The 26,714-nt window shown below is 43.0% G+C and overlaps 2 protein-coding genes across 6 annotated transcripts; both read left to right on the forward strand.

Moving 5' to 3' along the window:
• The first annotated feature begins 1,924 nt into the window (after positions 1-1,924).
• Positions 1,925-22,011, forward strand: ATRIP (ATR interacting protein). Of its 5 annotated transcripts, none has more exons than XM_035106182.2 (15): positions 1,925-2,056; positions 2,374-2,466; positions 3,825-4,254; positions 5,048-5,130; positions 5,691-5,861; positions 6,867-6,982; positions 8,025-8,179; positions 9,482-9,556; positions 11,273-11,402; positions 11,703-12,410; positions 13,480-13,628; positions 14,851-14,942; positions 15,968-16,051; positions 17,343-17,595; positions 19,354-22,010. In XM_035106182.2, exons 3-15 carry the CDS (start codon positions 3,843-3,845, stop codon positions 19,419-19,421), a joined length of 2,496 nt encoding a protein of 831 aa, XP_034962073.2. In that variant the 5' UTR covers positions 1,925-2,056; positions 2,374-2,466; positions 3,825-3,842; the 3' UTR covers positions 19,422-22,010. The 5 variants fall into 5 exon arrangements, with proteins under 5 accessions (XP_034962073.2, XP_034962075.2, XP_034962074.2 ...); XM_035106183.2 differs by lacking the exon at positions 1,925-2,056 and adding an exon at positions 2,071-2,254; XM_035106184.2 differs by lacking the exon at positions 2,374-2,466 and having other exon boundaries at positions 1,937-2,056; positions 19,354-22,011.
• Positions 22,012-22,014: 3 nt separating this feature from the next.
• TREX1 (three prime repair exonuclease 1) lies at positions 22,015-26,129 on the forward strand. The gene is made up of 2 exons (XM_060271495.1): positions 22,015-22,256; positions 23,218-26,129. The coding sequence occupies exon 2, from the start codon at positions 23,226-23,228 to the stop codon at positions 24,231-24,233; it is 1,008 nt and encodes a 335-aa protein (XP_060127478.1). The 5' UTR covers positions 22,015-22,256; positions 23,218-23,225; the 3' UTR covers positions 24,234-26,129.
• The last annotated feature ends 585 nt before the right edge of the window (positions 26,130-26,714 follow it).

Raw genomic sequence — 26,714 nt, forward strand, 5'->3', positions numbered from 1 at the left:
CCGGAAGAGCGCTGCCGCGCTGCGCGCCGTAAGAGCGGGCGGGCAGCAGGGGTCGTCGCGGGCCGGATTGGCAGGCCAATTGGGCCGCATCCGGCCCCCGGGCCGTAGTTTGGGGACCCTGCATTAGTTCAACCTTGGCAAACATGTCCAGACAAGTCCTTGGTTCAAGATTAGCATAAACAGACATGTCAGGGCAAGACCCAGGTATAAGATTAGCATAGGCAAACACCTCTGAAGTCCCAGCACCCAGAGTACAATACAAGTTCCTTTGCATGTCTGGTAACTTGGCATCCCTTGGCAAGTCTGGTGATGGGATTAAGCTTTTCTTGGCCAGCAGTCAGCTCAGCAATTGTCACATCTGGGCACTTCCTGGAGTCCCTTTTCAAGGGCAAAATAGCATTGGAATGGAGGAAACTGGCAAAGGAGTTGATTTTATATGATTTTTAAAGCTAGGTAACTTCCCTGAGCTGTCAAGTCGAAAGGATACATTTATGCATAATATTTGTAACATTTAACAACTTTAAAGATGTGGACCCCCGCCCCCAAGTAATTTCCGTAACATTATACACCAGGTTCATTCACTTTTCAGAATTGAGTGACATTACTGAGGGGTATTTAGAGCTCTGCAAAGCACCTGAAGATGTTAATGAGGCAACAGTAATTAATTCAGTGCCCACAAGTTGTTTTAGGCTTCTAGACATCATACGGGAGATTCATAATCAGAATGTGGGGAGCAGGACGGGAAATGCCATAGCTCTGTGGGCCCAAGTTGAATCGCTGGAATCTCAGTAGGGCTGTCTGAAAACGACTGTAAACTATATGAAGTTTGAGCTAGGTGAACCAATGGCCTGATTCAGTACAGTTTGCTAAGATCTTTGTGCAGTCAGAGAATCACCCTTTCATAGATCAAGTAGACACTCAGTAACACAGATCTGAAGTGGATTATGACAAATTTGATCGTAGGGTGGTAAAGGACCCTTGTTAAATTATTCAGTATCTCCATAGTGCTCACTGGAAGGGCAGATCCTGAAGCTGAGGCTCCAATACTTAGGCCACCTCATGAAGCCACCTCATGAGAAGACTCCCTGGAAAAGACCCTGATGTTGGGGAAAGATTGAGGGCACAAGGAGAAGGGGATGACAGAGGACGAGATGGTTGGACTGTGTTCTTGAAGCTACCAACATGAGTTTGACCAAACTGCGGGAGGCAGTGGAAGACAGGAGTGCCTGGCGTGCTCTGGTCCATGGGGACACGAAGAGTCGGACACGACTAAACGTCTAAACAACAACAACTATCTCCATAGCCCCTAGCTGAGAGTGGTAGGAGCACAAAGTGACTGGAAGAGGGTTGTCAGATATAATTCTGCTTCAACATATTGTAATAATGTGGGGAGTTTTACTATTGCTTAGTTTGAAAGTCGCCTTGCAAAATACCAGAATTAAAAGGCGGAATAAAACAATACCCTGAATAGGAATACAAGCAAATACTTTAATAAAAGCCATACATACAGTATTCTGCTTAGCTGGTGTGTGTTTTCATACAATCTTAAAAATGTAAATTAAATACGTGAATAACTTCTTCGCACACAATGAAGCTCCAGTTTGAAACAACCATGTGCTTCTGTATTTGCTTCTACTTTTTTAAAAAATGTTGTTTTGGAAGACGGGGACGCAGATACCCCTTTTACAGGAGTGAACTAGGGATGGCCAAGGAGTCAGAGGCAACCCGGACATCCGGCTTTGGGCCTCTGGCCAATCCGCAGAGACAGAAAAGTCCCAATCGGCCAATTGCCGAGGGCCTTGCATTTCTGCATTTGCCTTCCTTTGGAGCTCTGCGGTTTTTCCTCCGTTGAGCTGACTGGTCAGCTCAACGCCGGCCGCACAGAGTCGGCCCTTGATTGGTTGGCCGGGGCAGGGGAGGAGCCCTCTGTTTGCAAGCGGGAGAGAAGGGCCCGCCGAGGCGCTTCCCGGTTGGGCGGGGAAGACTTTCTTTTGTGTGCGCCTGGCTGGGGCGCGCGGCCAGTTTATACCTCGGCAGGTCGCCTTTGGCAGATCCGGTGAGTTTGCATTCTCGGCTGCAGGTGAAGGCATCGCCGGATTGGGGGGGGGCGCTGCTCCACGGCTCTTCTGCGGCGGAAGAGGTACGGGGATGATGGCAATGCTGTTTCTGAATACTATCAGGTCTGTCGGTAACTTTCTGCCCCCTCCCAAATGCCTCATCTTCTGCAACACAGGCTGCGATATTAGACAAGCGTGTAAGTTAATTCCCATTCTCAAGTCACACATTGCAGGAGGATAGCTGCATGCTTTTGTTGGGGGCAAGTGAGAGGCATCTAGTTAGTTTATTGCGCCATAAGCAATTTTTTTTTTGCAGGTGATATGCTACATGACCAAATAGAAACGTGGTAGGAAGGCTTCCAGCATATCTAATATATACATCGTGTGCCGTTTCCCCTGAAGTTATGGGGTAGGTGATTGGGATGCTATAAGGATATGGTGGACTGTGATACAGTGATAAAACTGCTAAGCAGGGTTCAGTGTGGTTTCATATTGGATGGGATGAGATTCCTCCGTTGCAGAGGGTTGGACTAGATGCATAGCTGCCAAGTTATCCCTTTTTTAAAGGGAATTTCCCTTATGCTGAATAGGCTTCCTCGCGAGAAAAGGGAAAACTTGGCAGCTATGACTAGATGACCCTCAGGGTGTACCTTGCAACTCTACTAACTGAGCTAGAGATGAGTCTATGAATGTGAGGGCTTTAGAGTCTGAGATATTGTGTACTTTTACTATGGTGAAAGGCCCACTGAACTCAGTGGGCTTGCTTTTGGGTCAGCATGTGTGGACTTGGGTAATACAGTACCTGAGTATTTATTCTCTTCTGTCAGCAACCCATATGTACACATATTTCAATGTACACAGTGGGTTCCAGTTCACAATTTCAGAGTTCATAAATTTAAGAAAATTGTATCTCAGTTCTGCCTTCATACTTTTCACTGTAGGGCAGAAGGCAAACTGTTCTTAAAAGAAAGCTAAGAAAATCTTGTGATTACAAAGTTAAATGTCTGCTTATATTCGCTCGAAATTAAGAATCTAACCCCATAAGTTATGAAATCACTAGAAAGACTGATCCACATGCAAGTTGTTGCTCTGGTTTAAATCTGCTTTAAAATGTTTGTAGTACTGCTGATTCTATATAAATACAGTCATACCTCGGGTTACAGATGCTTCAGGTTGCGTCTTTTCAGGTTGCGTCCCACGTGCTGAACCCGGAAGTACCCAAACGGGTTATTTCCGGGTTTTGGCGCTCGCATATGCGCAGAACCGCTAAATCGCACTTTGCACATGTGCAGAAGCGCCGAATTGTGACCTGCGCAGACACAGCACTGTGGGTTGCGAACGTGCCTCCCGCACGAATCATGTTGACAACCCGAGCGTCCACTGTACCAGAATCATTCCTTGGATGCTTTTGTGGGCTTGACATATCATTGGACATACTAACAAGCAGGTGTAAACTCAAGTCATCTGTACATCTAGCTATGAGTAAGGACCAGAAAATATATTGGGACTTATTTCCAAGTAAGCATGCATACAGTTGGGCTGTAAGAGTACCTTTTGTAGGGAATAAATGCTGATGAGTGAGAGAGAAGCCAACAACACTCAAAGCTAGTTTGAACAGTGGCCCCTTGCTGATCTGTCTCATCCCTCTTGGATTTTGACACTTGGATAGGAAGTTGTTGTTGTTGTTTGAAATCATTTTTTATGCAGAATTTGGTGCTTTTAAATCAGGTTGACTTTAAAACATTTTATATTTCCCTTACTTGCCAGACTAATTTCTAACGCAGAATGTCGGTGAACCATTTATTTGGGAATAAGAAGAGAAACAGCTCCATATTGTATGGTGTGGATCAGGCAAAAGTTACCACTTCGCCATTATCTCTCCAGAGAGCTACAAGCCGAAGGAATATTGGGAACTGTGAAGATGGCTTTCCCCCAAGCAAGCGTTACAAAAGTAATGCTGGGACTGAGCATAAAGAACTGCAGGATCCGTTTGGGGACAATGATGACTTTACAGCAGATGATTTGGAGGAGATAGATATTATTGCTTCCCAGGCATTGACACAAAACACTTCTATAAATGCAAACACAGTGAAACCTAAGCAGAATGTGGAGCTGTCTTCCCATCCAAATAGCACCATCGAAACATCTGACCATATTAAGCAATGGAATATTGCCCCCCAATCTACAGGACAGTTTGGTATGTGCAGCCTAAATGCCGTTTCAAATTTGCATCAGTAGGGAGAAGTTAGCATCTTCTTACAAAAGCGTTTGCAAAGAAACTGCAACAAATATGCTTTAGGTATTTTATCCCTCCCTCTCTCCCTCCCTGCCCACCCATCTGCTACCCACAATGTTTGGACAGTGCAGTTAAGAATTTCAGGTCTCAGAGGTACAGCCTGGTGCTATGTAACAAAGTGTACAGTATTCTGGTCCTCATTTGTGCTGGCAGTATAGGCATGTCATAGAATCATAGAAGGGACCCTGAGCCATGAGTTCAATTGGGTGCATATGGGCACAAAAGTAAACCCCATTGAGTTGTGGGGCTCGCTTCCAGAAGAGTGTGAAGAGGGTTGCAGCTTTAGGGTCATTAGAATTTATTTTCTTGGTAGAAATGTTTAGGATTTCACTATAGAATTGGATGTGTGGTTTCTGGACATTTAGATCTTTTTGCACCATGAAAACTGTTGATTCTACTTCAGTCCATGTAGCAGACTGAATACTGATGGTACACAGATTGTGCAGGTTGCCATGCTGTCTTCTTTTTCTGAGTACTAGGGTGCCAGCAGAATTAAATGCCAAGCTCTATGGACTTTATACTGCTTAGTTGTTTTGGAAGATCCCATGGAGCAAAAATCTCATGGAACAAGTTTTATACCGAAATCTTCACATGTAGATCTAGATCGTTAATCGGTACCCTCAATCACAAAATAATTGAATTGTTTAGTTAAAATCCTGAGATCACAATTCACAAGTTTTTTTTCTGTAAACAGGAAGTAGCACAGAAGAAACCTCAACAAAATACCAATTTAGACTTGAGGCACTTCAAGCACAATATGAGGAAGCTGAGAAAAAGGTTTGTTTTGTTTTCTGAAAGAGTTCTGGTCTTAAGGCAGCCATGCTCTGTGGTATATGCCAGTGCTGAAGTTGTGGACCCAAGATTTGGATTTTTTTGGGGAAATGCCTCTACAAGGGGTTTGGGGGGGAGAACCTATAGTTGTATATGCTAATAAATAAGGATGACAAGTGGCTGATTCATTTTTTTCTCTCAGCGGTTACTGTTTTTATGGAATTTAGAGAGTTATTTGACCACTGGGGTAGTGAGGCAAATGTATGTGGAAGCTGAACTTAGCTCTGATAGGTTGTATAGACTATATATATATATATATATATATATATATATATATATATATAGCTTGTTGCAAAACCTCAGTGATTAAGTGAACCAGGGGTGAGAAGTCTGATGTCTACTGCTCTTCTTAACAGTCCAGTCTGATGCAGTTTTACATGGCGGTGTCTGGCATCACATTCTTAATTTTAATGGGAGCAATGGTTTTACTGGGGGGGGTGGTTTGTGAAATAAAGCTTGCAAATGCATACAATTCTTCTGCTTGCATCCTGTTTGTGAATTTGCAGCTGAAGGAAATGAAGGATGAAATCCTAATAAAAAATGGAGAAATCAGAATTTTACGGGATTCAATGCAGCAGATGGAATCCACTGCGGAGGAACAGCGAAAATCATATGCGCTACTAGAAATGGAGAAAGCTCAAACTATATGTGAAAAAGAAAAGGAATTTTCCAGAAAGGTACTATTTAATTAAGGGGGGAATCCATAACAAAACCTTTTTTAAAGGTTCTTTTTAATCTTTTCCTCCTCCCCCCCCCTTTAAGCAAAAAATTAAGGACTATTAGTGCTATGCTAAATAGAAGAACGGGACGCGGGTGGTGCCAGAGCCTAGAGCTTGCAGATCAGAAGGTCGGCGGTTCGAATCTCCGCAACGGGGTGAGCTCCCGTTGCTCGGTCCCAGCTCCTGCCAACCTAGCAGTTCGTAATCACGTCAAAGTGCAAGTTGATAAATAGGTACCACTACAGCGGGAAGGTAAACGGTGTTTCCATGTGCTGCTCTGGTTCGCCAGAAGCGGCTTTGTCATGCTGGCCACATGTCCCGGAAGCTGTATGCCGGCTCCCTCAGCCAATAACGCGAGATGAGCGCGCAACCCCAGAGTCGGTCACGACTAGACCTAATGGTCAGGGGTCCCTTTACCTTTACCTAAATAGAAGAACATTGAAAAGATGGACGTACATGTCAGATTTGATATTTTTATTACTGCTATTGAATTAAGGAATTAATGAGCTACTTTTTGTCAAAATGATTAGTGGCTTGTTTTATACACATAAGGGTTCATTCTTGTTAATTCTATTTTTACAATTTATGTTTTTAGAAAATGTGTTTTTTATTTAAAAAAGAGCAATGTACATTTCATTTTAAACTGATGTATAATGCCATTTGAGATTAAGGTTAAATACCTCTATTAGAGAAATCTACCCTGTTATTTCTGGTTGTGATGTTAATGGATGGCAAGTGTGGTGTCTATATTTCACTAGCAAAGCTCTTGTTACACTCTATCCCAATCACTCATGTTTTCACAAAGAAAGGAATGGACTCTTAAACACTCAGCTTTCCTAACTGAAATTAATAATTTACCTTTTTTTAAAAAAAAAAACCACTTTCCATGGCAATGTTGTTTAATCTCTGTTTCTGAAGCAATCTTGTTTTCCTGGGTTTCTACTGTCAAGTTTATTCTTTCAGTTGGAGTCTCTGAAGTCTGAGCTGCAGTTCAGAGATGCAGAAATGAATGAGCTGAGAATGAAGCTTTCAAACTGTGAAAGAGTTAAACCTGTTACTCCTTCAATGCCATATACCAGGTATGAAGTAAGAAGATGAATTCTGTCCACTGAATTCCAGGCAGTTGGCCAGCCAGGAGTTTGAGCATTCATCCTTGTTATAGCTGAATGTAATTAATTGCACTGCTGTTTTCATCTTGCAAGCTGTTGTGCGGAGACTTACCATTGAATGCACAGCATAATTCTTAAAACAAGGTTGTCTTTAATTTGCAAAACCTTCTAGTCTATAATTGGAGAACAAACTAATGTCTGGTGCAATCTGCTTGCACCTGCTTGACACTGCTCCTATGCAAACTGCACTGGCTGCCTATTTGCTATTAGGCCTGATTCAAGGTGTTGACCACTATATATCTTGAGACCCAAGGCCTTGATGGTACACTTCTTCCCATATCTGCCAGGTTGGGCCCAGCAATCTGCATGGAAGGCCTGTTTCGTGGTCCCTTTGGTCAACATGACCCAGAATAGGGGCTTTCTTGTGCTGGCCCACCCATTTGTGGAACACCTTCTTGCATAAAATATATACAATAAGGTCCAACAGGGTTTCTTTGGATGAGGAGGGATAATATGAGAAAAATATTACACACTACAGATCATGCATCCAGTATTCTGGAGAAAATTATTTTAGTTGATATAGAAGAAATTTACCCTGCATATTCTCCTATTCAAGTGTTCTTCATTTTCTAATGATTCACACAAGTATTTGGGGGAGGTAAGTGCAGGGCCGGCTCTAGGGGTAGGCTGGGTGGCGTGAGGCTGGCAGGGAGGTAGCTGTACTGCGCGCACCAGCCGCGGCAAGAAACAGGGCGGGGCGGGGGCGCCGGAGTGATCTCCGCGCCAGGGCGCCCGACATGCTTAAGACGGCCCTGGGTAAGTGAACTGTTCTGTTTATTTTAGATGTTGCTCCTGAGCGGTTTTGAATTATTTTTCAGTTACTGTACTTTGTTGTTATTTCCTCTGACTTGGGATTCTCCTGGATGAGGAACAGTTTACAAATGTAAATAACAAACTAATCATTTAAAATAATATTTTGCAACTGATTCGGATATTTTATTTAACTATTTAGTCCAAAGAAGAGCCCTCGTAACATTTCAAAAGCTGAAGAATGTACTCAGGAGAAGAAAAGTTTCCCCACTAAAGATTCTTTTCGATCTGAGGTTTCGCCGAAACCATCGTACTCCAGAACACAATTGTGTGTCCAAGCGTTGCCATTTATTAAGGGTATGTAAATTCTTAGTTATATTTGACTGTTGTACATCTTGCCATGATGTCACCTTGGTCACTCACCTGGGCAAAAATCGATATCACTCAAGTTTGACTTCAAGCAGGTCCTGCAAGAATGAATTGAAGATGTGCAGCAACAGCTAGAGTCAGCACCGCCATGCAGAACAGCTGAACAAGTGCTGGGTCTTCTGCTTCTGGTTACACTCACAGAGGGCCCACTGCTGTTTACTGGTAGTTCCAAGTCCATAGACTACCTGTGAGTGGTGTTTGTCTACCATAGGGCACCAAACTATTAAAAGGAACCTCCACCTGTATTGTCTGGGTTTAATGCAAAAATATATGCAAACTTTCTGTTAAGCTAAATTAAATGATAAATTTAAAAAAATCTATTGGTTACTGCAGTTCATTGTTAGATTTACTGAGCTTCAGTTTGCTCCCTTTCTATAATTTCCCCCCAGTTGGAGGTTATTCACTCAGGAGTATCATGCCATTTTTACTAGGTTTCTAGATGTGTTGGAATTGAAAGCAATGAGCTAGCTGACAAGGCTTCTAAGTTTTGAAATCCAACTTTCTGTTAGGTGCACAGGGATCTGTGTGATATCTTCATGATTGTTTAGTTTAATTTAATTTAATTTAATTGAAGGGTGTCCGTTTTTTAAGGCCTTTTGACATGATTGCTGGCAAAAGAAAGTTAGAGAGTTAGATGCTTGGCATAATCTGTTGTATTTACACTGTATGGTTTACTGTTAATTCCTAATCCACATACTTCTTCTCAATAAAACTGGCCTGGATTGCTCTTCTGCCTTTAATAGCACTGGTTTACATTAATTCAAGGTAAAGCTTTCAGAACACAGAGATAAGCATGATCACCTACTAATATCTCCAGGTCATACTGTTACTAAAAGCACAGAAGCAAAAATTAACAAAGTTACCATCCTACCTGTCAGTTTACAAGTGACTGGATTTGAACCCAGATCCAGGTTCTTAAATAGTACCCTTAGTCTTGAAGTTCTCAGTTTATACTTCCTTCAGATAACCTAACCATGCAAATACATTTACTTATTCTACATCTAGCCTATGGAATGGGTGTGAGCCCCTACTGATTTTCTGATGTAGCAAAATACATTTTTAACCCACTTAAATATATGTATCTCTGTTTGCTACAGTTAAATCAAAGCATGAAAATGAAACATCACCAACAGTGCTATTGTCTCATGATAAAAGGCAGTATAGATAGGGGCAAAAGTCAAAAAGGAATTGAATATGACTGCTTGAATTACTACAAAGATTTCTTTCCAGACAGTAAGATGCCTAACCAAGAAAATGAGCTTGTGAAGCAAGAAACACGTTTGAATATCTTTGCTCAAAGAAAAGGTAATTTCAGCTAAGAAATACTTCAGTTGCATACATTTCTTACGACTGGGGTTGGCATAAAATATGATCCCATAATGATAATAGGAGCCGCAAAATACTGCTGTGAGTTGTTAAGTAGTGAAGTCCCTGCAATAAGTTTCTAAGTCCTCTTCTTCTGAGTGTGTCCCTGTTTCCCAGAATGCCAGCTTCCCCCAAACCCTTTTGAGTTATAAACCAAGCAGAAAATTGGCACTGCTTTTATGAATTGCGAGTATTCTGAGCCACAACGCTGAAGCAACCTTATCAATAACCTTTAATGTATGAATGGGAATAAACAAACAAGAATGACAGTTTAACCACAATGAGTTTCTAAGCTACATTAAATATTAATTCTTGTTAATGTTTCATAGCTAATCTAGCCAACGTTGTTATAGTTACCAGACTCACAGCTGGTTGATGGTACTTGGGAGTGAATTACCTTTGTGGCGGCTTCAAAAGTGTCTGTTTGACCAAACCCTGACCATTCTTCTGATGGATGAGGCCAAATATAAAAGGGCCAATATTTATTTGTTTCAACAATGTATGTGCCACCGTACATTTCTAAGCACCGTAGGTTCTAAGCAGTGGATTTCAAGTAAACTACTCCGATTGTGAATTTGGGGTTCCCATAATGTGGGTTAGGACTCTCTTCAGCTGCAGATGTCACCACAAGAAAACTTGGTCCAAAAATAGATGTTGAAGATGTCTGTTCTTTCCATTCTGCAACTGGTCACGCTTATGATTGTCTGTAATGAGTCACATTGTCTTCCTTGCACCTGCTGTTTTGTAAGTGCAACTGCAGTATTGGTTTAGCCTAATACTGCAATAAATAGGTATGAGAGTGACTGAATTTGGTTTTCTTTTGTGTGGGAACCGTGTTGTCTTCTGAAAGTAGACTTAGCAGTCAGTATTTCTCACACGCACACACAGTTCTATCTGAACATTAGCCTTATTTTTACACCCATAGTATTGGGGTTGCTGAGCAACAACTCTCCTCATCTGCCCAGTCACATTTGCCAGGAATTCCATTTTAAAGCAAGCTATATTGCCCTTGCCTCTTAATGGCTACATATTTTTCCGCCCCTAGAGCAAAAACAAGAGGCAAGGGCAATATAGCTTGCTTTAAAATGGAATTCCTGGCAAACTGCCCTCTTCATACGTAGTCAGAATTTATGGACTTGGTTCTCTTTCCAAGTAGAAGGGAGAACATAATGGCATTGGCACAAATGAGTTACATTTACTTCACTCCTCCTTGCTTGCACTGGGAAGAAACAAACCATGACTGCTGGTTAAGCATTACATCCAGGCTCATACAAATATGGGAGCAGGACAAACTGTGATCCCTAGTTTGGGTGTCATGCTGTGAGTCTAGGTGTGTGTGTTTCATTTCTTCCCAGCATGAGTGGGTAGGAGCCGAGGGTGCCTGGTTTGCTTGTGTCCAGTAAACCATGGTTTGCAGCTTACTGTGATATGTAGAAATGGCTGTTGTGTACATATGTACGTGTGTGCTCATCTTTCTGTTTATGTGTCCAAGTGGTACTCTTCTCATACCATAAGTCGCTTACATCAAGGCACGGCATATATAGCAAATTACTGTTGGTTTTCTTTTTCCACCATGTTTGCAAAAACATCTGCTTGGCAGTTTTACACTCCTGTTGCAATGTCCATCTTGAACACTGGATTGTTATATTGTTGCAGGTTCCATTTTGATCAATGCATTGCTGAAACAGCCTGTCATTCCTGAATCATCACTAGGACTCTGCTATCTTCTTAGCTGTAACACTGATGCTCAGTCCGGACCTTCTGTGCAGTCGAGTTCTTTCAATACGTATGTTTTTTTTTTAAAGCAATTTGTGATACTTAGAATGTAATTTTAAGTAATGCCTGCTGCCGTCTTGTGCTGACCCCAAAAGCCCAGCAAGCAGAAAAACTCTGTTTCATGTAGATGTTTTATGCCGTAATCTGCCCTGGGATCATTATTGAATCATAGAATTGTAGAGTTAGAAGGCACCTGCTCTTGGGGAAACGTTAAATTAAGAAAAGGTTGACCTTGCTCTTTGTAAGCCTTGCAAACTGCAGTGGGTAAAGATACTAAGCAACTTATTTTTTTCTGTGCCTGTTTGCGTAGAGGATCTACAGGAAGCATCAGCAACAGGAGTGCAAGCTCTGAGGAAGAAGAAACTTCACTGAGAATCGCTCAAAAGCTTGCCTTAACTGGATTGAATTTGATTGCTGTGGACGAAGGCTCGTTGGCAGAAAACTCAGAAGAAACCGAGCAAAGAATATCCCACCTTAAGCGCTATAAAATTCCTGGAGCAATACATCTTCTTCCTCTCCTTGAACATCATATTGGTGCATACCACCAAGCCCTCCTCCTAATGATGAAGACAGGAAGCTCTTCTGGGAACCAATCTGCTTGCTCTTCCAGGACCTCCTCAAGTGCGGCATCAAGTGTAGATGATTATTTGTCTACTCTGGAAGAGTTTGCACTTGTGTCCCTGGGCATTCTTTATTATTTGGTATCCTATAGCTGGGATGTTCTTTATACACTGCTCTCCCTTACCATGAAACCGGATTGTGGTTTGGGAGCTCCAGAAATTCTGGAGAAGGATGAAGCTGCTCGCAGTAAGCAGTGCAGAGTCATTCTTCAGGAGCCCAGTCCAGACCTAAATTCTGCTAATGTGGACCAGTCCCAACATCCTCTATTTAAAAAGGTGCTGCAGCTCTTGGCTTCGTGTGCTACAGCAGCAGGGTACCAAAGACATGGAATCATGAATCAGTGTCTCAGAGTTCTGGTGAAATTAGCTGAAAAGTCAACGGTTGATTTACTTATAAGGTAAAATACAACTTGAGCGAAATGTCTTTTCTAAACACCTGTTTCCTTCCTGCCTTGATTTAAGATTCAAAGGCATCGTAGTTATATCGTTGTTGTTGTTAGTTAAATTTATATACTGCCGTTCATCCGAAGATCTCAGGGCAATTCACAAGTGAAAGATACAGGATAAAAGCACAAAATAAATAGTTCAAACGAAAACAAAACAATAGCCCCCCCCCAACAAATTAGTAAAGGATGCAATTAGGATAGGTCTTGTAAACACACACACACTCTACATATAAAAGGCAGCCATTCATTACAGAAAGACAATTAGAAAGGCTAATTGATAAGCAACTGTGAATAATTGGAGGGGAGGGGCACAATCCCCGAGAAACCTCTGCATATTTCCAGCTGAAATGCATATAAATTATGCAAGCAAATAACAATTATGTATCATTGAATATTATAGAAAAACAACTGTTCCTGTGCAGAATACATTCCTAAGAGGTTGTGTCCAATTCTTGCCTGAAAACTTCTTTCAAGTCTTATGGGCAAAGCATAGGGCCATTCTGAGCATGTGCTTTATCCGTATGAAAATTAAATGCATAGTAGAAAGAAAATGTAACCATATATACATTTTATATGCGGCTACAAACCTTTCCTGTTTTGATTCCTAATAATACTCTTGCCTTTGTGGAAAAACTTGCTTTTTGTAATCCTAAACATACATACTTGAATACAGTAGGACTTACTTCTGAGTAAATATGCATAGCATTACTTGACTCTTTTACAGGTAGGTAGCCGTGTTGGTCTGACGCAGTCAAAACAAAATAAAAAAATCCTTCCAGTAGCACCTTAGAGACCAACTAAGTTTGTCATAGGTATGAGCTTTCGTGTGCATGCACACTTCTTCAGATAAGTGTGCATGCACACGAAAGCTCATACCTATGACAAACTTAGTTGGTCTCTAAGGTGATACTGGAAGGATTTTTTTATTTTGTTTTGACTCTTTTAGACATTTTCTAACAGTATATACTATCTGCAATAATTATTGCCTCTACTCTAATTTGTATTTTATTTTTCTATTAAGCTTTCAGCATTTATTGAACGGACAAACACAGACTCTCCTCCGCTGCCTGTCTTCTGACTCTCCCTTGTTTGCTGTCCATCTGACTGTTCAGTTGTTAACTTTATTTGCTCAGCACTTGGAGCTGGCTGCTCAGTTTTGTTCTTGTTCAGGTGAGAGGGAGAAAATCTTCACTATCCTAGTGCTTTTATGAAACATTGACTTTGTAAGGCTGGAGTGAAAACAAAAATTAACTAGTTTATTTTAACAGATTTTTGTGTTTTAAGCTTACAGTGTGAAAAAACTGTATTACTTGCCTCAAGACTTCTGCATTCTTGAACTTCTGCATTAAAATATTTTGCTATCCATTAACATTCCAGCGCCTCAATTAAAGCAGACTTTCAAAGAAGTGAAAAAAATTAGAAGTGCTAGCTTACAAGAAGAAATGTTGGCAGTAGCTCACACATACCTGTGAGTTTTGCACCCTGTGTCAACAACCAGTGGATCTGGCGACCTGTAGTATTTATAAAATAACTAGCATTCTCCTCAGATGTGTAGGTGAACTGCCAAAAAAGCCTAAGAATTTGCACAAATGCAGTGTACAGTTTGGTGCTGTGAGCCACCACCATAATTTTGTTTTCCGCTTTGTGGTTTCCCTTGGGCTCTTTAAATAGGCCAAATATTTTGCAGATAGGTGTATTGCGATCTGAGGTTCTGGTCCTTTTTGGGCATCATGGTAGCATCCAGGCCCAGCGATCAACTGCTGGAGCACTCTTTTGGTTGCCAAGCCTGGTCCTGTACTGGAGTTCAGGAAGACTGGCTGAACTCTTTCCCCCTCAGCAGAGAGAGAGAAAGAAAGTGTTGAGGCGGTGGGCCCTTACCCATGAAGAAAGCTGTGAGAAGTTTTTTGAGGGTGGAGTAAGAAGATTAACAGACACAAAGGAGAAGAGCTCATCCAAATGAAGTAGGCCAGGCATAGGCAAACTCAGCCCTCCAGACGTTTTGGGACTACAACTCCCATCATCCCTAGCTAACAGGACCAGTGGTCAGGGATGATGGGAGTTGTAGTCCCAAAACATCTGGAGGGCTGAGTTTGCCTATGCCTGAAGTAGGTGGTGCAAATCACCACCTGACACATTATTCTTTCAAGGTTATTTTAGAGGATTCAAGTCTTGGTCCTTTATGGTAATTCCTCCTTTCCCTTCTCATTGCCCTGTTTTAGGAGGCACTTTTGAAATGGATTTGAAGTGTGGTTTTTAATGCTACTTAATTTTTTATATAAAAAGGCCCAGGGAGCTGCTATTCAAAATAACTTTGTACTTTTTAAAGGCAGTGCATTAGCATTACTAATGGATAACATAGAAATACTTTATTACTACACATTTCTTTTTATAGAAACCTGTCTCCTCTTGGCACTGTACACGTATATTACATCACGACCAGATAAGTCAGCGTCTGAGATGCGTTGGCTGCAGTTGGAACAAGAGGTAAAAGGGTGTGCATCTCTGTGTGGTTTTAAAAGTGCGAGTTTGGAAGTTTGGAATAAAGGTTCAATTTCTTAATTTAACAGGAAATGCTGGTGAGGGGGATTGTGGCTTAGTGCTCAGCCCCGCAAGCTTCTTTTGCAGGTTTTGTTAACCCTAAAAGTGCATACCTGAAGAAGGTTTTTGTGGAAACCAGCAGTGAGGAAGTCAGATATCTTCTTGCTGCAGGCAGCAAGCGGTAGCAGCCAGGCATTCCTTTTGGCACCAAGGGGGTTGTCACCACTGGGCACCCCAGCCTGCTGCCTCTCCTGCTGCCTGCCAAGTCCAGCCCCAGTTAGGAAAAGAGGAGGGAATGTGTGCCCAGAATTACAGAAGTGGGATTTGTGTTGTGTGTATTGAGCCATGGGAGGAAAAGGGGCAGTTATGGCGTGATGTGTTGAATGGAAACCACTCAGAAACAGGTGGGAAGCCTAGCAGACAGGGCCTCCTCTAGCCTGGAGCTAGCCCTGGTTAATATGCTATTGAATGAGCGTATTAAAATGGATATTAAAGCTCGATCCAATGCACATTGCTTGGAAGATTTTTCCCCCAGGTACAGTCGTACCTTGGTTCTCAAACGGCTTAGTTGCCAAACAAATCTGCTCCCAAACTCCACAAATCCGGAAGTAAGTGTTCTGGTTTGTGAATGTTTTTCAGAAGCTGAACTTCCGCTTTAGTGCTCCTGCACCGCTTTAGAAGCTCCTGCAGCCAATTGGAAGCTGCATCTTGGTTTTAGAACGGTTTCGGGGGTTGAATGGACTCCCGGAACTGATAAAGTTCAATAACCAAGGTACGACTGTAGGTGTGCAGAGGATTGCAGACTTGCTTACATCCCGTTGAATTTAATGAGGCTTACTTTGAGCACATGTATATGAGAGTGCACTGTGAGTCTGATACTTTAAGGACATTTGCTTCCTCCCCTCCCCTCCCCTGCTTCATCTTGACACCTACACAGTCTGTTCTTTGGTTTTCGTTTTGTTTTGTCTTAGACTGTTCGCTTGCTGACCAAGTGTGCGCAGTGCTGCAGCAACTCTGTTTCACTGGTTGGAACAGACTGCCAGTGCAACTCTGAGGTAACCTACTGAATGCAATGAGGCCTTTAGGGCATAATTCCGGTTGTAGCAAGTTTGTCTGTATTTATTTTTAATGTGAAAAATTAACCCATCCATGATACATTATCAGTGTAATCTTACTAGAAAGGAACACTACTTTCCTATCATAGCATGTGATTTAAGAATAATTAATATTTATAATAACAATTTTGCTTTATTGTACTGCGACAAGATGATCAAGGGCCTGGAAACCAAGCCTTATGAGGAATGGTTGAGGGAGCTGGTTATGTTTAGCCAGGGAAAGAGGAGACTGAGAGGAGATTAGAGAGCCATCTTCAAATATCTGAAGGGCTGTCACATGGAAGATGGAGCAAAGCTTGTTTTCGCCTGATCTGGAGGGTAGGACTTGAGGCAATGTAGGACTTGAGGCAATGGATTCAAGTTAATAGAAAGGAGATTCTGACTAAACCATAGGTGCCAACTCCCAGATTGAAAAATCCGGGATCGGCACCGGAAGTTGCGCTGTGGCCATTTTGGAACTGGGCAGAGCAGCACCGGAAGTCGCTTCTACGCATGCTCTGCCCATTTCCAAAATGGCTGCAGTGCCAGAAATTGCTTCTGTGCATGTCCAGAGACTCCAGACATGTGTAGAAGGAGCCTCCCCGGGCTGGTAAGAATCCGGGGGATTTACGGTTTTTTAAAAAAAATCTGGGCTGCCAGCGGGAAACGGCTGGAAAAACGGGGGTTTCCCAGGGAATACGAGAGACTTGGCAGCTATGGACTAAACACCAGGAAGAACTTTCTGGTAGTAAGAGCTGCTTGACAGTGAAACACACTTCCTCTGGAGTTGGTGGACTCTCCTTCCTTGGAGGTTTTTAAGCAGAGGTTGGATGGCCATCTGTTATGGATGCTTTAGCTGAGATTCCTGCATTGCAGGGGGTTGGACAAGATGACCCTCAGAGTCCCTTCCAACTCTACAATTCATTAATTCTTTGAGTACACTTCCATAGGAATATAAGAGCACTGCTTGATCAGGCCAAAGGGCCATCATAGTCCAGCATCCTGTTTTCACAGTGGCCAACTGGGTACATATGGAAATTCCACAAGCCAGAACCTAAGTGCAACGGCACTCTCCCCACTTGTGATTCCCAGCAGCTAGTACCCAGAGGCATGCTGCCTCCAATAGTGGCGGTAGAACATAGGCAACATGGCAAGTAGCCATTGATAGCCTTACCCTCCATGAGTTTCTCTTTGCAAAATGGCAGCAGTGGAAAAGCTATGTTTGAGAACTGTGTTGTGCTTTCTCCTACAGGTAGTGAAGGCTCTTATTATAATGATGCATAGACAATGGCTGACGGTCAGAAGGGTGGAAGGAAACTTGTTCGATGTGTGTGGAAAGCAAGTTGTTCGGTTTTTACGGGACACTGTTTTGCTCTTACACAGTTTGTCTCAAAGGGATAAACTCTTCCATGAACATTGCCTGGAAGTGCTTCATCAATATGATCACGTCATGCCTGGTGTCAGAGCCATCCTCAGAAAAGTTCCAGATCTGAAAGCCTGTGAAGGTGAGGCTGATGGCATGAAATATGTGTCACTTAGTGGATATTGATGCCATTAAAGTAACCTGCAGCCCAATCCCGTGCATGTTTTCTCAGAAGTAAACCTGAGTACCAAGTGGGACTTGTTTTCAAGCAGGTGTGCACAGGCTTGCAGTGTTAAGCTTCCTAGCTTTTTATTATTCACTGACTTCAGTACTGATCACTGGACATTTGTTTAGCCTTACTTTTAATATCATGCCAATCTACTGCACATGCAAAGGGAATGTTTCTCCTTTGCTAGAACCAATGAATCTAAGGCCGCGTTTAAATGGACAGCACATTACAGTTTTGAATTGGGCTGGCACAGTGGGTTGTGCTGTTGTTACCCATTCCTGTAGTAATAATAGGGCAGGAAGATAAATATGCAGTAGCAATGCAAGTGGAGTACATGGTATTCTGGGGCCAGTGCTAGTACTGCCTCTCTGCAGTTTGCAGCTATATTCCTTGATGCATCATGACCATATTTTAATATTCCACTTTATTACTTGCTGTAGTTGAGCATATGAATCTGCTGTTGAGTCCTGAGCACTGGTATATCTTCTAGCCCAGGGTTTCCCAAACTTGGGTCTCCAGCTGTTTTTGGACTCCAACTCCCATCATCCCTAGCTAGCAGGACCAGTGATCAGGGATGATGGGAATTGAAGTCCCAAAAAAACAGCTGGAGACCCAAGTTTGGGAAACCTTATTCTAGCCCAATGCCTTTGGCACTGACTACAAGCAACTCTTCAAGGTCATAGGCAAAGGTCTTTCCCAGCCCTGGAGCCTCAGGTACTTTTAATGGGAGTAATAGTGTTTACCATTGCACTACAGTTATTTGTATAAATTATTCCCAGAGGACCTTATTGTTGCTTCTTCACTGGCATAGTAACAACTTTCCTAGTACCATTCCTCATGTGAAACCCAGACAGCCATCTTTTTCAAATAGTTAATATTTAGATTGGCCACATTCCTATGTTGTACTAAACCATGGTTTAGCAGTGCATTCCTGACTTGCAGGAAACTTTGGACTTGTACAGTTCCCTCCTCCTCCCTTTATGCACGGCTTGGAGGAGGAATTTAGAAGCTTCCAATTGCACTTTGGATAACGATGATTTGTTGAGTTGTCTGGACTGATAAACTGTGTTAACAGAAACATGTTTAAACCCTGCTTTTTTGAAGCTAACTTGTTTAAATGAACCGTAATTAAGTTTAACCACAGTTCTGAGTCTGGACAACTAAACAAGCTGTGGTTAGCCAAAGGCAGAAGCACATGCTTCTGAACTCCTCTTCCCAGCCGTGTTGGAGGAGTGGGCAGTGTGTGGACCCAAGGCTTACTCCAGCTTCTGCCTGCTCATGCACATCATGCTAAGCCAGATTCTAAATGTAGAAGCTGCACTATGACAACTCAGACTGTTGATCATCCAGCTCAGTATTGTCAGCACAAGGGGTGAGGAGGCTGTTCAGATGTTGTTGTTGGACTACAATACCTACCATCTCTGACCATTGGTCACAGTGGCTGATGGGTTGTGGCTAATGGAAATTGGGAGTCTTTACAAGGGTCCACATTTTCCTCCATTTCTCTTTACCGTACTATAAGTCAGGAACGAGAAACCTTGGCCTCCTAGATGTTGCTGGGCCCTAGTTCCCATCAACCCCAGCCAGCATGGCTAATGGGTCAAGGATGATGGGAGTTGGTGTCCACCGGGAAATTCTTTCACTCATAAGATACACGTTTTTCCTCCCCAGAACTTGCATTGGATGAACTGTACCCATTGGAACCAGAAGCTGAGGATCAAGAAATTGACTGCAGCTGATCTTGGTTCAAGAATATATTGGTTTACTTTCTAGAAAAGGCAAATTTGATATACTAAACTTGACCCAAGTGTCCAGTAACCAGGAACTATTCCAATGGAAGCAGTACGTTGGTTCTTTTTTTAAACTGTTTTACTCATTTAATTTGCAGCCTAATATATTGTAATATAACACTGGTGGCTGAAGGATGTGATATTAAAAAATAAAATCTAAAAAGCTGTTTCTGTGTTTATGGGAAGGCCTGCTTTGCTCTTCAAATGTTGTTTTCCTTAGATCACTGAATATTGTGGGAACTTGTATTTCATAAATATGTATTTCAATGTATTTTCAGAAGAATGCTTGTGTTCCTAAAACATACAATCAACTTCCTGTCTGTGGCAAATGCTTCACAAGGGCATGAGTTTCGTTAAAGTCAGTGGGTCTTAATTCTAAATTGACTAGCATATGATTGATTTGTTTGTCAGAAGCGGAAATGCATCCCTCCAAGCCCCTCTACTTTGTCCTTAGGACCCCCCAGACCATGTCCCTCCGTAAGCCCTGCGTTCTACCCTTTTGCCCTTGCTTCAGTTTGTGTGGAACATGGATGGTGACAATCCTTCTCACTTGCCAGGATGGGGAGAAGGGTGTGTGCAGAGGGTGTAGTTACCTCTGGCTTTTGCATGACTGTATAAAATATCCCATCCCTTGCTCTGCACACTTTTGTATCTACCCTTTCTGACACTTTTAGCCTTATGTTGTATACCTGTGAAGGTATTTCTCACTGCAGAATCTGCTTTAAGGTGACTGACTGCAGGTACATCTTCTCTGTTTTTAACTCTAACAGGGCAGGGTCGGAGCCAGGATTTTCTAGGCTTCTAAATAGCATGGAGAGCCTCAGTGAACAGAACAGGCTCCCCTCAGTAGGCATACAGTAAAGGTAAATGTATTCCCCCCCTCTTATATTTGTACCCCGCCCATCTGGCTGGGTTTCCCCAGCCGCTCTGGGTGGCTTCCAACAAAAATTTAAAATACATTAAAATGTCACACATTAAAAACTTCCCTGAACAGGGCTGCGTTCAGATGTCTTCTAAATGTCATATAGCTGTTTATTTATTTGACATCTGATGGGAGGGCGTTCCACAGGGTGGGTGCCACTACCGAGAAGGCACTCTGCCTGGTTCCCTGTAGCTTTGCTTCTCGCAGTGAGGGAACCGCCAGAAGGCCCTCGGCACTGGATCTTAGTGTCCGGGCAGAACAATGGGGGTGGATAAGCTCCTTCAGGTATACTGGGGGAAAACCCAAAACACCAAAACCAGAGCAGCGCACAGAAACAATATATATCCAATAATACTGCTTCTGCCATGCAGTGATCTTCTCTTTCACTATAAATGCATACACCCAATCTCCTAGAAGTACCTTGCCCCAGTTTGCCTAGGTCTCTTTCAGAAACTTCTCCACTAGAAATGCAGCAGTATATCTCATACTTCCTGAGTGCCTGGTTCTAATATTTCTGCCTTTAACTGAAATAAATCTTTGAAGTATTGCATTTCAAGAGGGAGCCACCCTCATTCTTGATGAGTTTCAAAGTGGTGCTATTCACAGTAAGAATTGTCTAGCTGTAAGGGGGAAAAGTCTCTGGGAATTATAGGAGTGTATTGAGCTACCTCTCTAGGAATTATGCTACGTCAGGGACTGAGTCACTAAAAACAAGACCTCACATGTGTATTTAATAACATCTGTGCGTCCAACACTTAGTAGTGAAATCAGTTTTAAAGTTGTGTAAGCATGTTACAGCAGAAACAATTTAATTAGTGTTTCAAATGCTTCTGCTTGCAGTGGGTAATATCAAACTCATAGGATTGCAACTTAGAGAACAGGTGCTTGTTTTGTTGTTATGATGTCCGTATTATTTCTGATTTTCCCAGTAGTAGGTCTAAAGCTCTAGCTACTGAACAGAAACAAATATGCTTCTGTGAGATGTGAGGACAGAGAAATGGATACAGTTAACTTTTATTTTAAAAAGTGGGGGCAAAATACTTAACCTAATGCATATGAAAAATGCATATGAAATATGAAAAATGACAGGACTACTTCAGTATCTGAATTGTAAAAATCTTCACCAAACTGAAAAAATAGGCTTTTTTTTTTACAGAATTCATTGAATAACACTTGACTCATTCTAATGCTCTGCAAGTTATATATTTTAGCCATAATGAAAATAATTGACTTATATGCTGACAATATTTTAAATGTGGAACAGGAGCAAATCCATCCCATTTCTGTCCCCCGTTATCCTTTTTGCTATTAGCATGAGCCACAATCGACTAAAACGTGGTCTCGGTGTCTTTGAAAGCCTGCTTGGCTGGTGCCTGCTGCTTACAGTATAAAGTTTGGGCAGGTTCTACAATTGTTCTCTCCCATGAATGTAAGCAAGCCCCTTTTGTTATAAACTTGTTTGTAGCTAGTTATTTTGTCTGTGGATTTGAGAACAACCTACATGCTTTCCTCTTGCAGTCTCTCCCCCCCCCCCCAAAGAAGTCAGTTCCAAAGAAGCCAAAACAGGTTATAAACAGCACGGTACCCTGGCAAAGCTAGATGCTGCAGTAACATGCACAGATTTAAACACTGTTCTTTTTCCACGAGCTCGCTTTTGTGAGATCCTGATTTGTCCGGACTGTGGCCAGGGAGGAGCTGAGCTTGAGCTTTCGGTTTCACCCGGAACTTTGGGAGCGGCTTTCCAACGCCTAATGGCAGATCAAAATAAAATAAAATAAAAAATCCTAAAGGGGTGAAGAAGGCGCTGGACGGGACAGAAGGTCTCCATCGCGGAAGGCTGCCTGCGCGCCATTCTACTCCCAGTATGTATTTTAAACAGGAGGCTCCGAGTCGGATCGCTTGCAAAACGGAAAGGGAAATGCTGCTTGGTCCCGCAGCTGTTCTTGAATTTAGGGGTTTAGGCGAGGTCGTGAAGGGAGTAGGGTGGGACGAGCTCGGCCGTCCTAACGTTTCCCTCCTTTGCGAGGGCCGTTTGCGCAACCCAAAACGTGGCAATGCGGGCACATCGTCTCCCTTTCCCGCCAGTGGCCCCTGCAGGAGGACGGCGCCATTTTCTTGGGTTCATAGACAGGATTTCCAAGCATTTACACGGCGAATGCGGCCATGCTTAACGTGGGGTTGGGAGTCGCTTTGCTCCCTTACTGGCTCTCCGCCACAGGAAGACGAGCTCGAGCCTCTGTCGCGTTGCTCAGCTCCCGGGAGGGGAAAGGGGCGCGCGGCTCTTTCTACGCAACTCTGCGGTGTGGAGCCACCTGCCCTTGAGGCGCCCGGAGGTCTGGCTCAGGAGAAAACACGGACTTCCCTCCAAGGTCGAGAAGAAACCTCTACCGTCTAGTTCGAGGGCAGAGTGGGCGCTTGGTGCCCGCATCCCATGCAGACCTCTACACATCGGTGTGACAGAGTCCTTCTTGCCACCCAGTAGGAAGGCTCATGCAGCCTTTCTCAGCTGTGATTCCTGCATTGCAGGGGGTTGGACTAGATTGCTCTTGTGGGTCCCTTCCAAGGATTCTGATTTTATGAAGTGCAGCTCCTTTGCGAAGCGTGCGGTGGGGTCGGCAGTGTAGCCCGAATGACCTGAGCATGGGGCTTTTTCGCGTATATCTGCAGCTTGCTGCTGTGTGTCTACTTCATTTATTAAAGCATTTTGGCCACACAGAGAGGGTAAAAGGAAGGGTAGCTACGGGCATAGTATTATCATGAGATCTATACATTGCACTGGCCATCTTGTGCCTTTCCCAAATTTTCACTGTTCTTTCTTCCTAGAACTGAGAATGTGGTCAACATATCCGACTCCCTCCAAACCCATTGAGACATTTGTTTTTATGGACCTGGAAGCAACAGGCTTACCACCATCGCAGCCTAAAATTGCAGAAATGTGCCTGTTTGCTGTGTCTAGACATTCCTTGGAGAATCCTCAATACAGCAATCCTTGCCCAAAACCACTACCTCTCTTACCACGTTTAGCAGATAAGCTGTCCATTTGCATTAATCCAGACAAGCAGTTCACCCCGGAGGCAAGTTTAATTACAGGACTGACAAATGAAGCGTTTGCCATGAACAAAAAGCAAACCTTTAACTTGCATCTTTTGCACATGATTGTTGCCTTCTTCAGACGGCAGCAGCCACCAATCTGTTTGGTAGCACACAACGGCAATCGTTACGATTTTCCTTTGCTGAGAGCTGAATTCTCTGCACTGGGTCACTTAGCCATTGACGGAATCTATTGTGCAGATACTATTAAAGCCATGAAAGCCTTGGACGGCGAGAACAACCAGCTTCAGCAGTTTGGATACCAACCTAGCGCACCTGGCAGCAGGAAAAAATATGCCCTTCGTGACTTGTATTTTAAATTCTACAGAGAATATCCTCCGAACAGTCACAATGCAGAAGGAGATGTCATTGCGCTAATAAACATCTTTCAACAACGTGCCAGTGATCTTATGTGCTGGATGGATTCCAATGCAATGCCATTTAATTCCATTAGAGCCATGTACAAGGAAAAAGAAAGATACGCTTCCTTCTCAAAAACACCTGGGAACATTCAACCACTCCACTCCAATCACTTACAGATGCAGTCACGGCAAAGGGTAGCAGCAAATACTTCACGCTGGCCTTTTCCAGAAGATGGTAAACCAGCAGATAATAATTATATTCCACTAAACAATAGAAGTTCTGGTAATTTTTTCATAATTCCTGATGAAATTAAGAGTGTTAAGGGTATTTTGATTCTGTTTCTTGGGCTAGTAGTTGGGTGGGTTGCAGTTAAATATCCTGTTTAATTTAAGAATATACATTGGATTTTGTATATTGTAAGTTGCAAGCTGCAAAAATGTGTTTCCACCAGCTCTGGTTCTTATTTTTCCCCTCCATTTAGATCGGGCATCCCCAAACTTTGGCCCTCCAGATGTTTTGGACTACAATTCCCATCTTCCCTGGCCACTGGTCCTGTTAGATAGGGATCATGGGAGTTGTAGGCCAAAACATCTGGAGGGCCACAGTTTGGGGATGCCTGATTTAGATCTTCTATAACAGCGTTTCTCAACCGCTGTTCCGCGGCACACTAGTGTGCCGCAAGACGCTGGCTGGTGTGCCACGACGTGCGGCGACGAGAAGGGCTATTTGCATTGTCACGTGCCTGGCGGCCACCAATACACAGCACTGACCCGCCGGAAAGGAAGCCGGCCGGGTCACGACGCGGGGCGAGCGCAGCTCTCAACAGCCACCACCACGGGAGGGTGGTTTTAGACAAACTTAAAGAAGCTGGCTGGATGAGCTCAACCTGAAACTTGCTGAGCAAAGGATTGTGCTGGCAGAGAAATCAGCGGCTTGTGAAGCCTTATTACAGGAGATTGCAACCAACACAGCAATTGGCAAGTGTTTCTTACAGTCATAAATTATATAGTCAATATAGGGCGGCACAGTTAAATTTTTTAACTTTTTTAATGGTGGTGTGCCTCGTGATTTTTTTCATGGAACAAGTGTGCCTTGGCCCAAAAAAGGTTGAGAAACACTGTTCTATAACCCCTATTTGAAAACAGCAGCAATGGTTGCCAGTTTGTTTCCTGTCCCAATTCAAGGGGCTCACATTGGTGTTTTTAGCCTTAATTGATTCAGGTTCCAAATATCTGCCTCCTTTTGTACAGAGTCTCTTGTGTGCCGAGATCAGCAGAGAAGGTCCTCTTGGTAGTTCCTCTGAGAGCCAGTGTGGTGTAGTTTTTAAGAGCGGTAGACTCGTAATCTGGTGATCTGGGTTCGGGTCTCTGCTCCTCCACATGCAGCTGCTGGGTGACCTTGGGCTAGTCACACTTCTTTGAAGTCTCTCAGCCCCACTCACCTCGCAGAGTGTTTGTTGTGGGGGAGGAAGGGAAAGGAGATTGTTAGCCGCTTTGAGACTCCTTTGGGTAGTGATAAAGCGGGATATCAAATCCAAACTCTTCTTCTTCTTCTGCCCTTAGAGGTTCAGGGAAGGCATTCTTTGTGGTGGCCCCTAAGTTGTGGAATTCCCTTCCCACAGAGATGCTTCTGGCACCTTCATTATACTGTTTTTAAAGAATGCTGAGGTTTGAGGTTTATGTTCTTAGGATGCACTTTATTTTTATGGTTATTAAGTTGTTTTAAACTGTTTTTAATACTATGTTTCAATGCTGTAACCTGCTCTGGGATCTTAGGGTGAAGGGCGGATAATAAATTAATATTATTTTGGTGATTCTTGCCGTTATTGTTTTGTTGGTGTCTTCAAGGGCTGTGATTTTTTCCTTTGTTTTTTTTACAAGCCATTCTGCACAATGTAAAAAGTTAAAAGGATAAAATAAAATTTAAAAATTGTGCAAGAAGTCGAAATGTTGGAGTAGATGAAGGTGGGTAAAAGCAACCACCTCCCTTTTCATTAAAAAAAAATGCTTAAAAGCTCAAGTGGTTGAGGAAAGCGTTTTAATTATTTCCTAGAATCTTGACTCTGGAAAGTTCCATGTCGCCTTGGGAGGCGCCCAAAGCTAAGGCTTAGGCATAAAGGGCAAGGTTGTAGTTTGTATTTGCTGACTTCACTTTAAATCTCTCACCCATGGCCTTCCACATTTGACCCAACCAGGCCATTTTGGGCAAGCCACACCCACTCTACAAGATATAACCAATAAACCAGATGTGTGACATGAATAGCAGGAGCTTAAAGTGATGGGTCGTGGGAGTGTGGGGAAAAAGTCCATCTTAGCAATAGTTTCAATGGAAACTGCTTCCCTCCACTCCCAGCACTGCTGTTTGAACCTCTGGATTTAAAGAGGTTTAAAGAGCAGCACGGACATGTTTGCAAAAGGGCTTTCGAAACAACCCAGCACTGCTCATATTGTAGGTCTGCCAAGGGTGGGGAGATAAAGATTTGGCCCATTGTCCAGCAAAGGTTCCCCCAAGTTAGGTTGATGGATGAGATACTTTCACAAGGCATATTTACCAGTGTGAAAGCAAGAACGCGAATGCCTTCCTCATGCTTGACCTCTAACCTAAACATGTCAATCCAGACAGAACTTGATTTGATCTACTTAGATCCCTGGAGGAAGCTCTCTTTGAGGCACTGCTGCCACTACCAGTCACACTAGCTATTTTTATGCGTTAGAACCTCTCACTAAAAACTTAGGCTCTATTTGCACACTGTTCATTTCACTCATCACCTTTAGTGGAAACGTAGACCCAATGATAAGTTTAAATCCCCCCTGCCTCCACAGAACTCTAGATCAGTATCCCTCTTTGCTATGGACAAAGCCTTCATA

The sequence above is a fragment of the Zootoca vivipara genome, chromosome 2, assembly GCF_963506605.1.
Source record: "Zootoca vivipara chromosome 2, rZooViv1.1, whole genome shotgun sequence".
Lineage (NCBI taxonomy): Eukaryota > Metazoa > Chordata > Lepidosauria > Squamata > Lacertidae > Zootoca > Zootoca vivipara.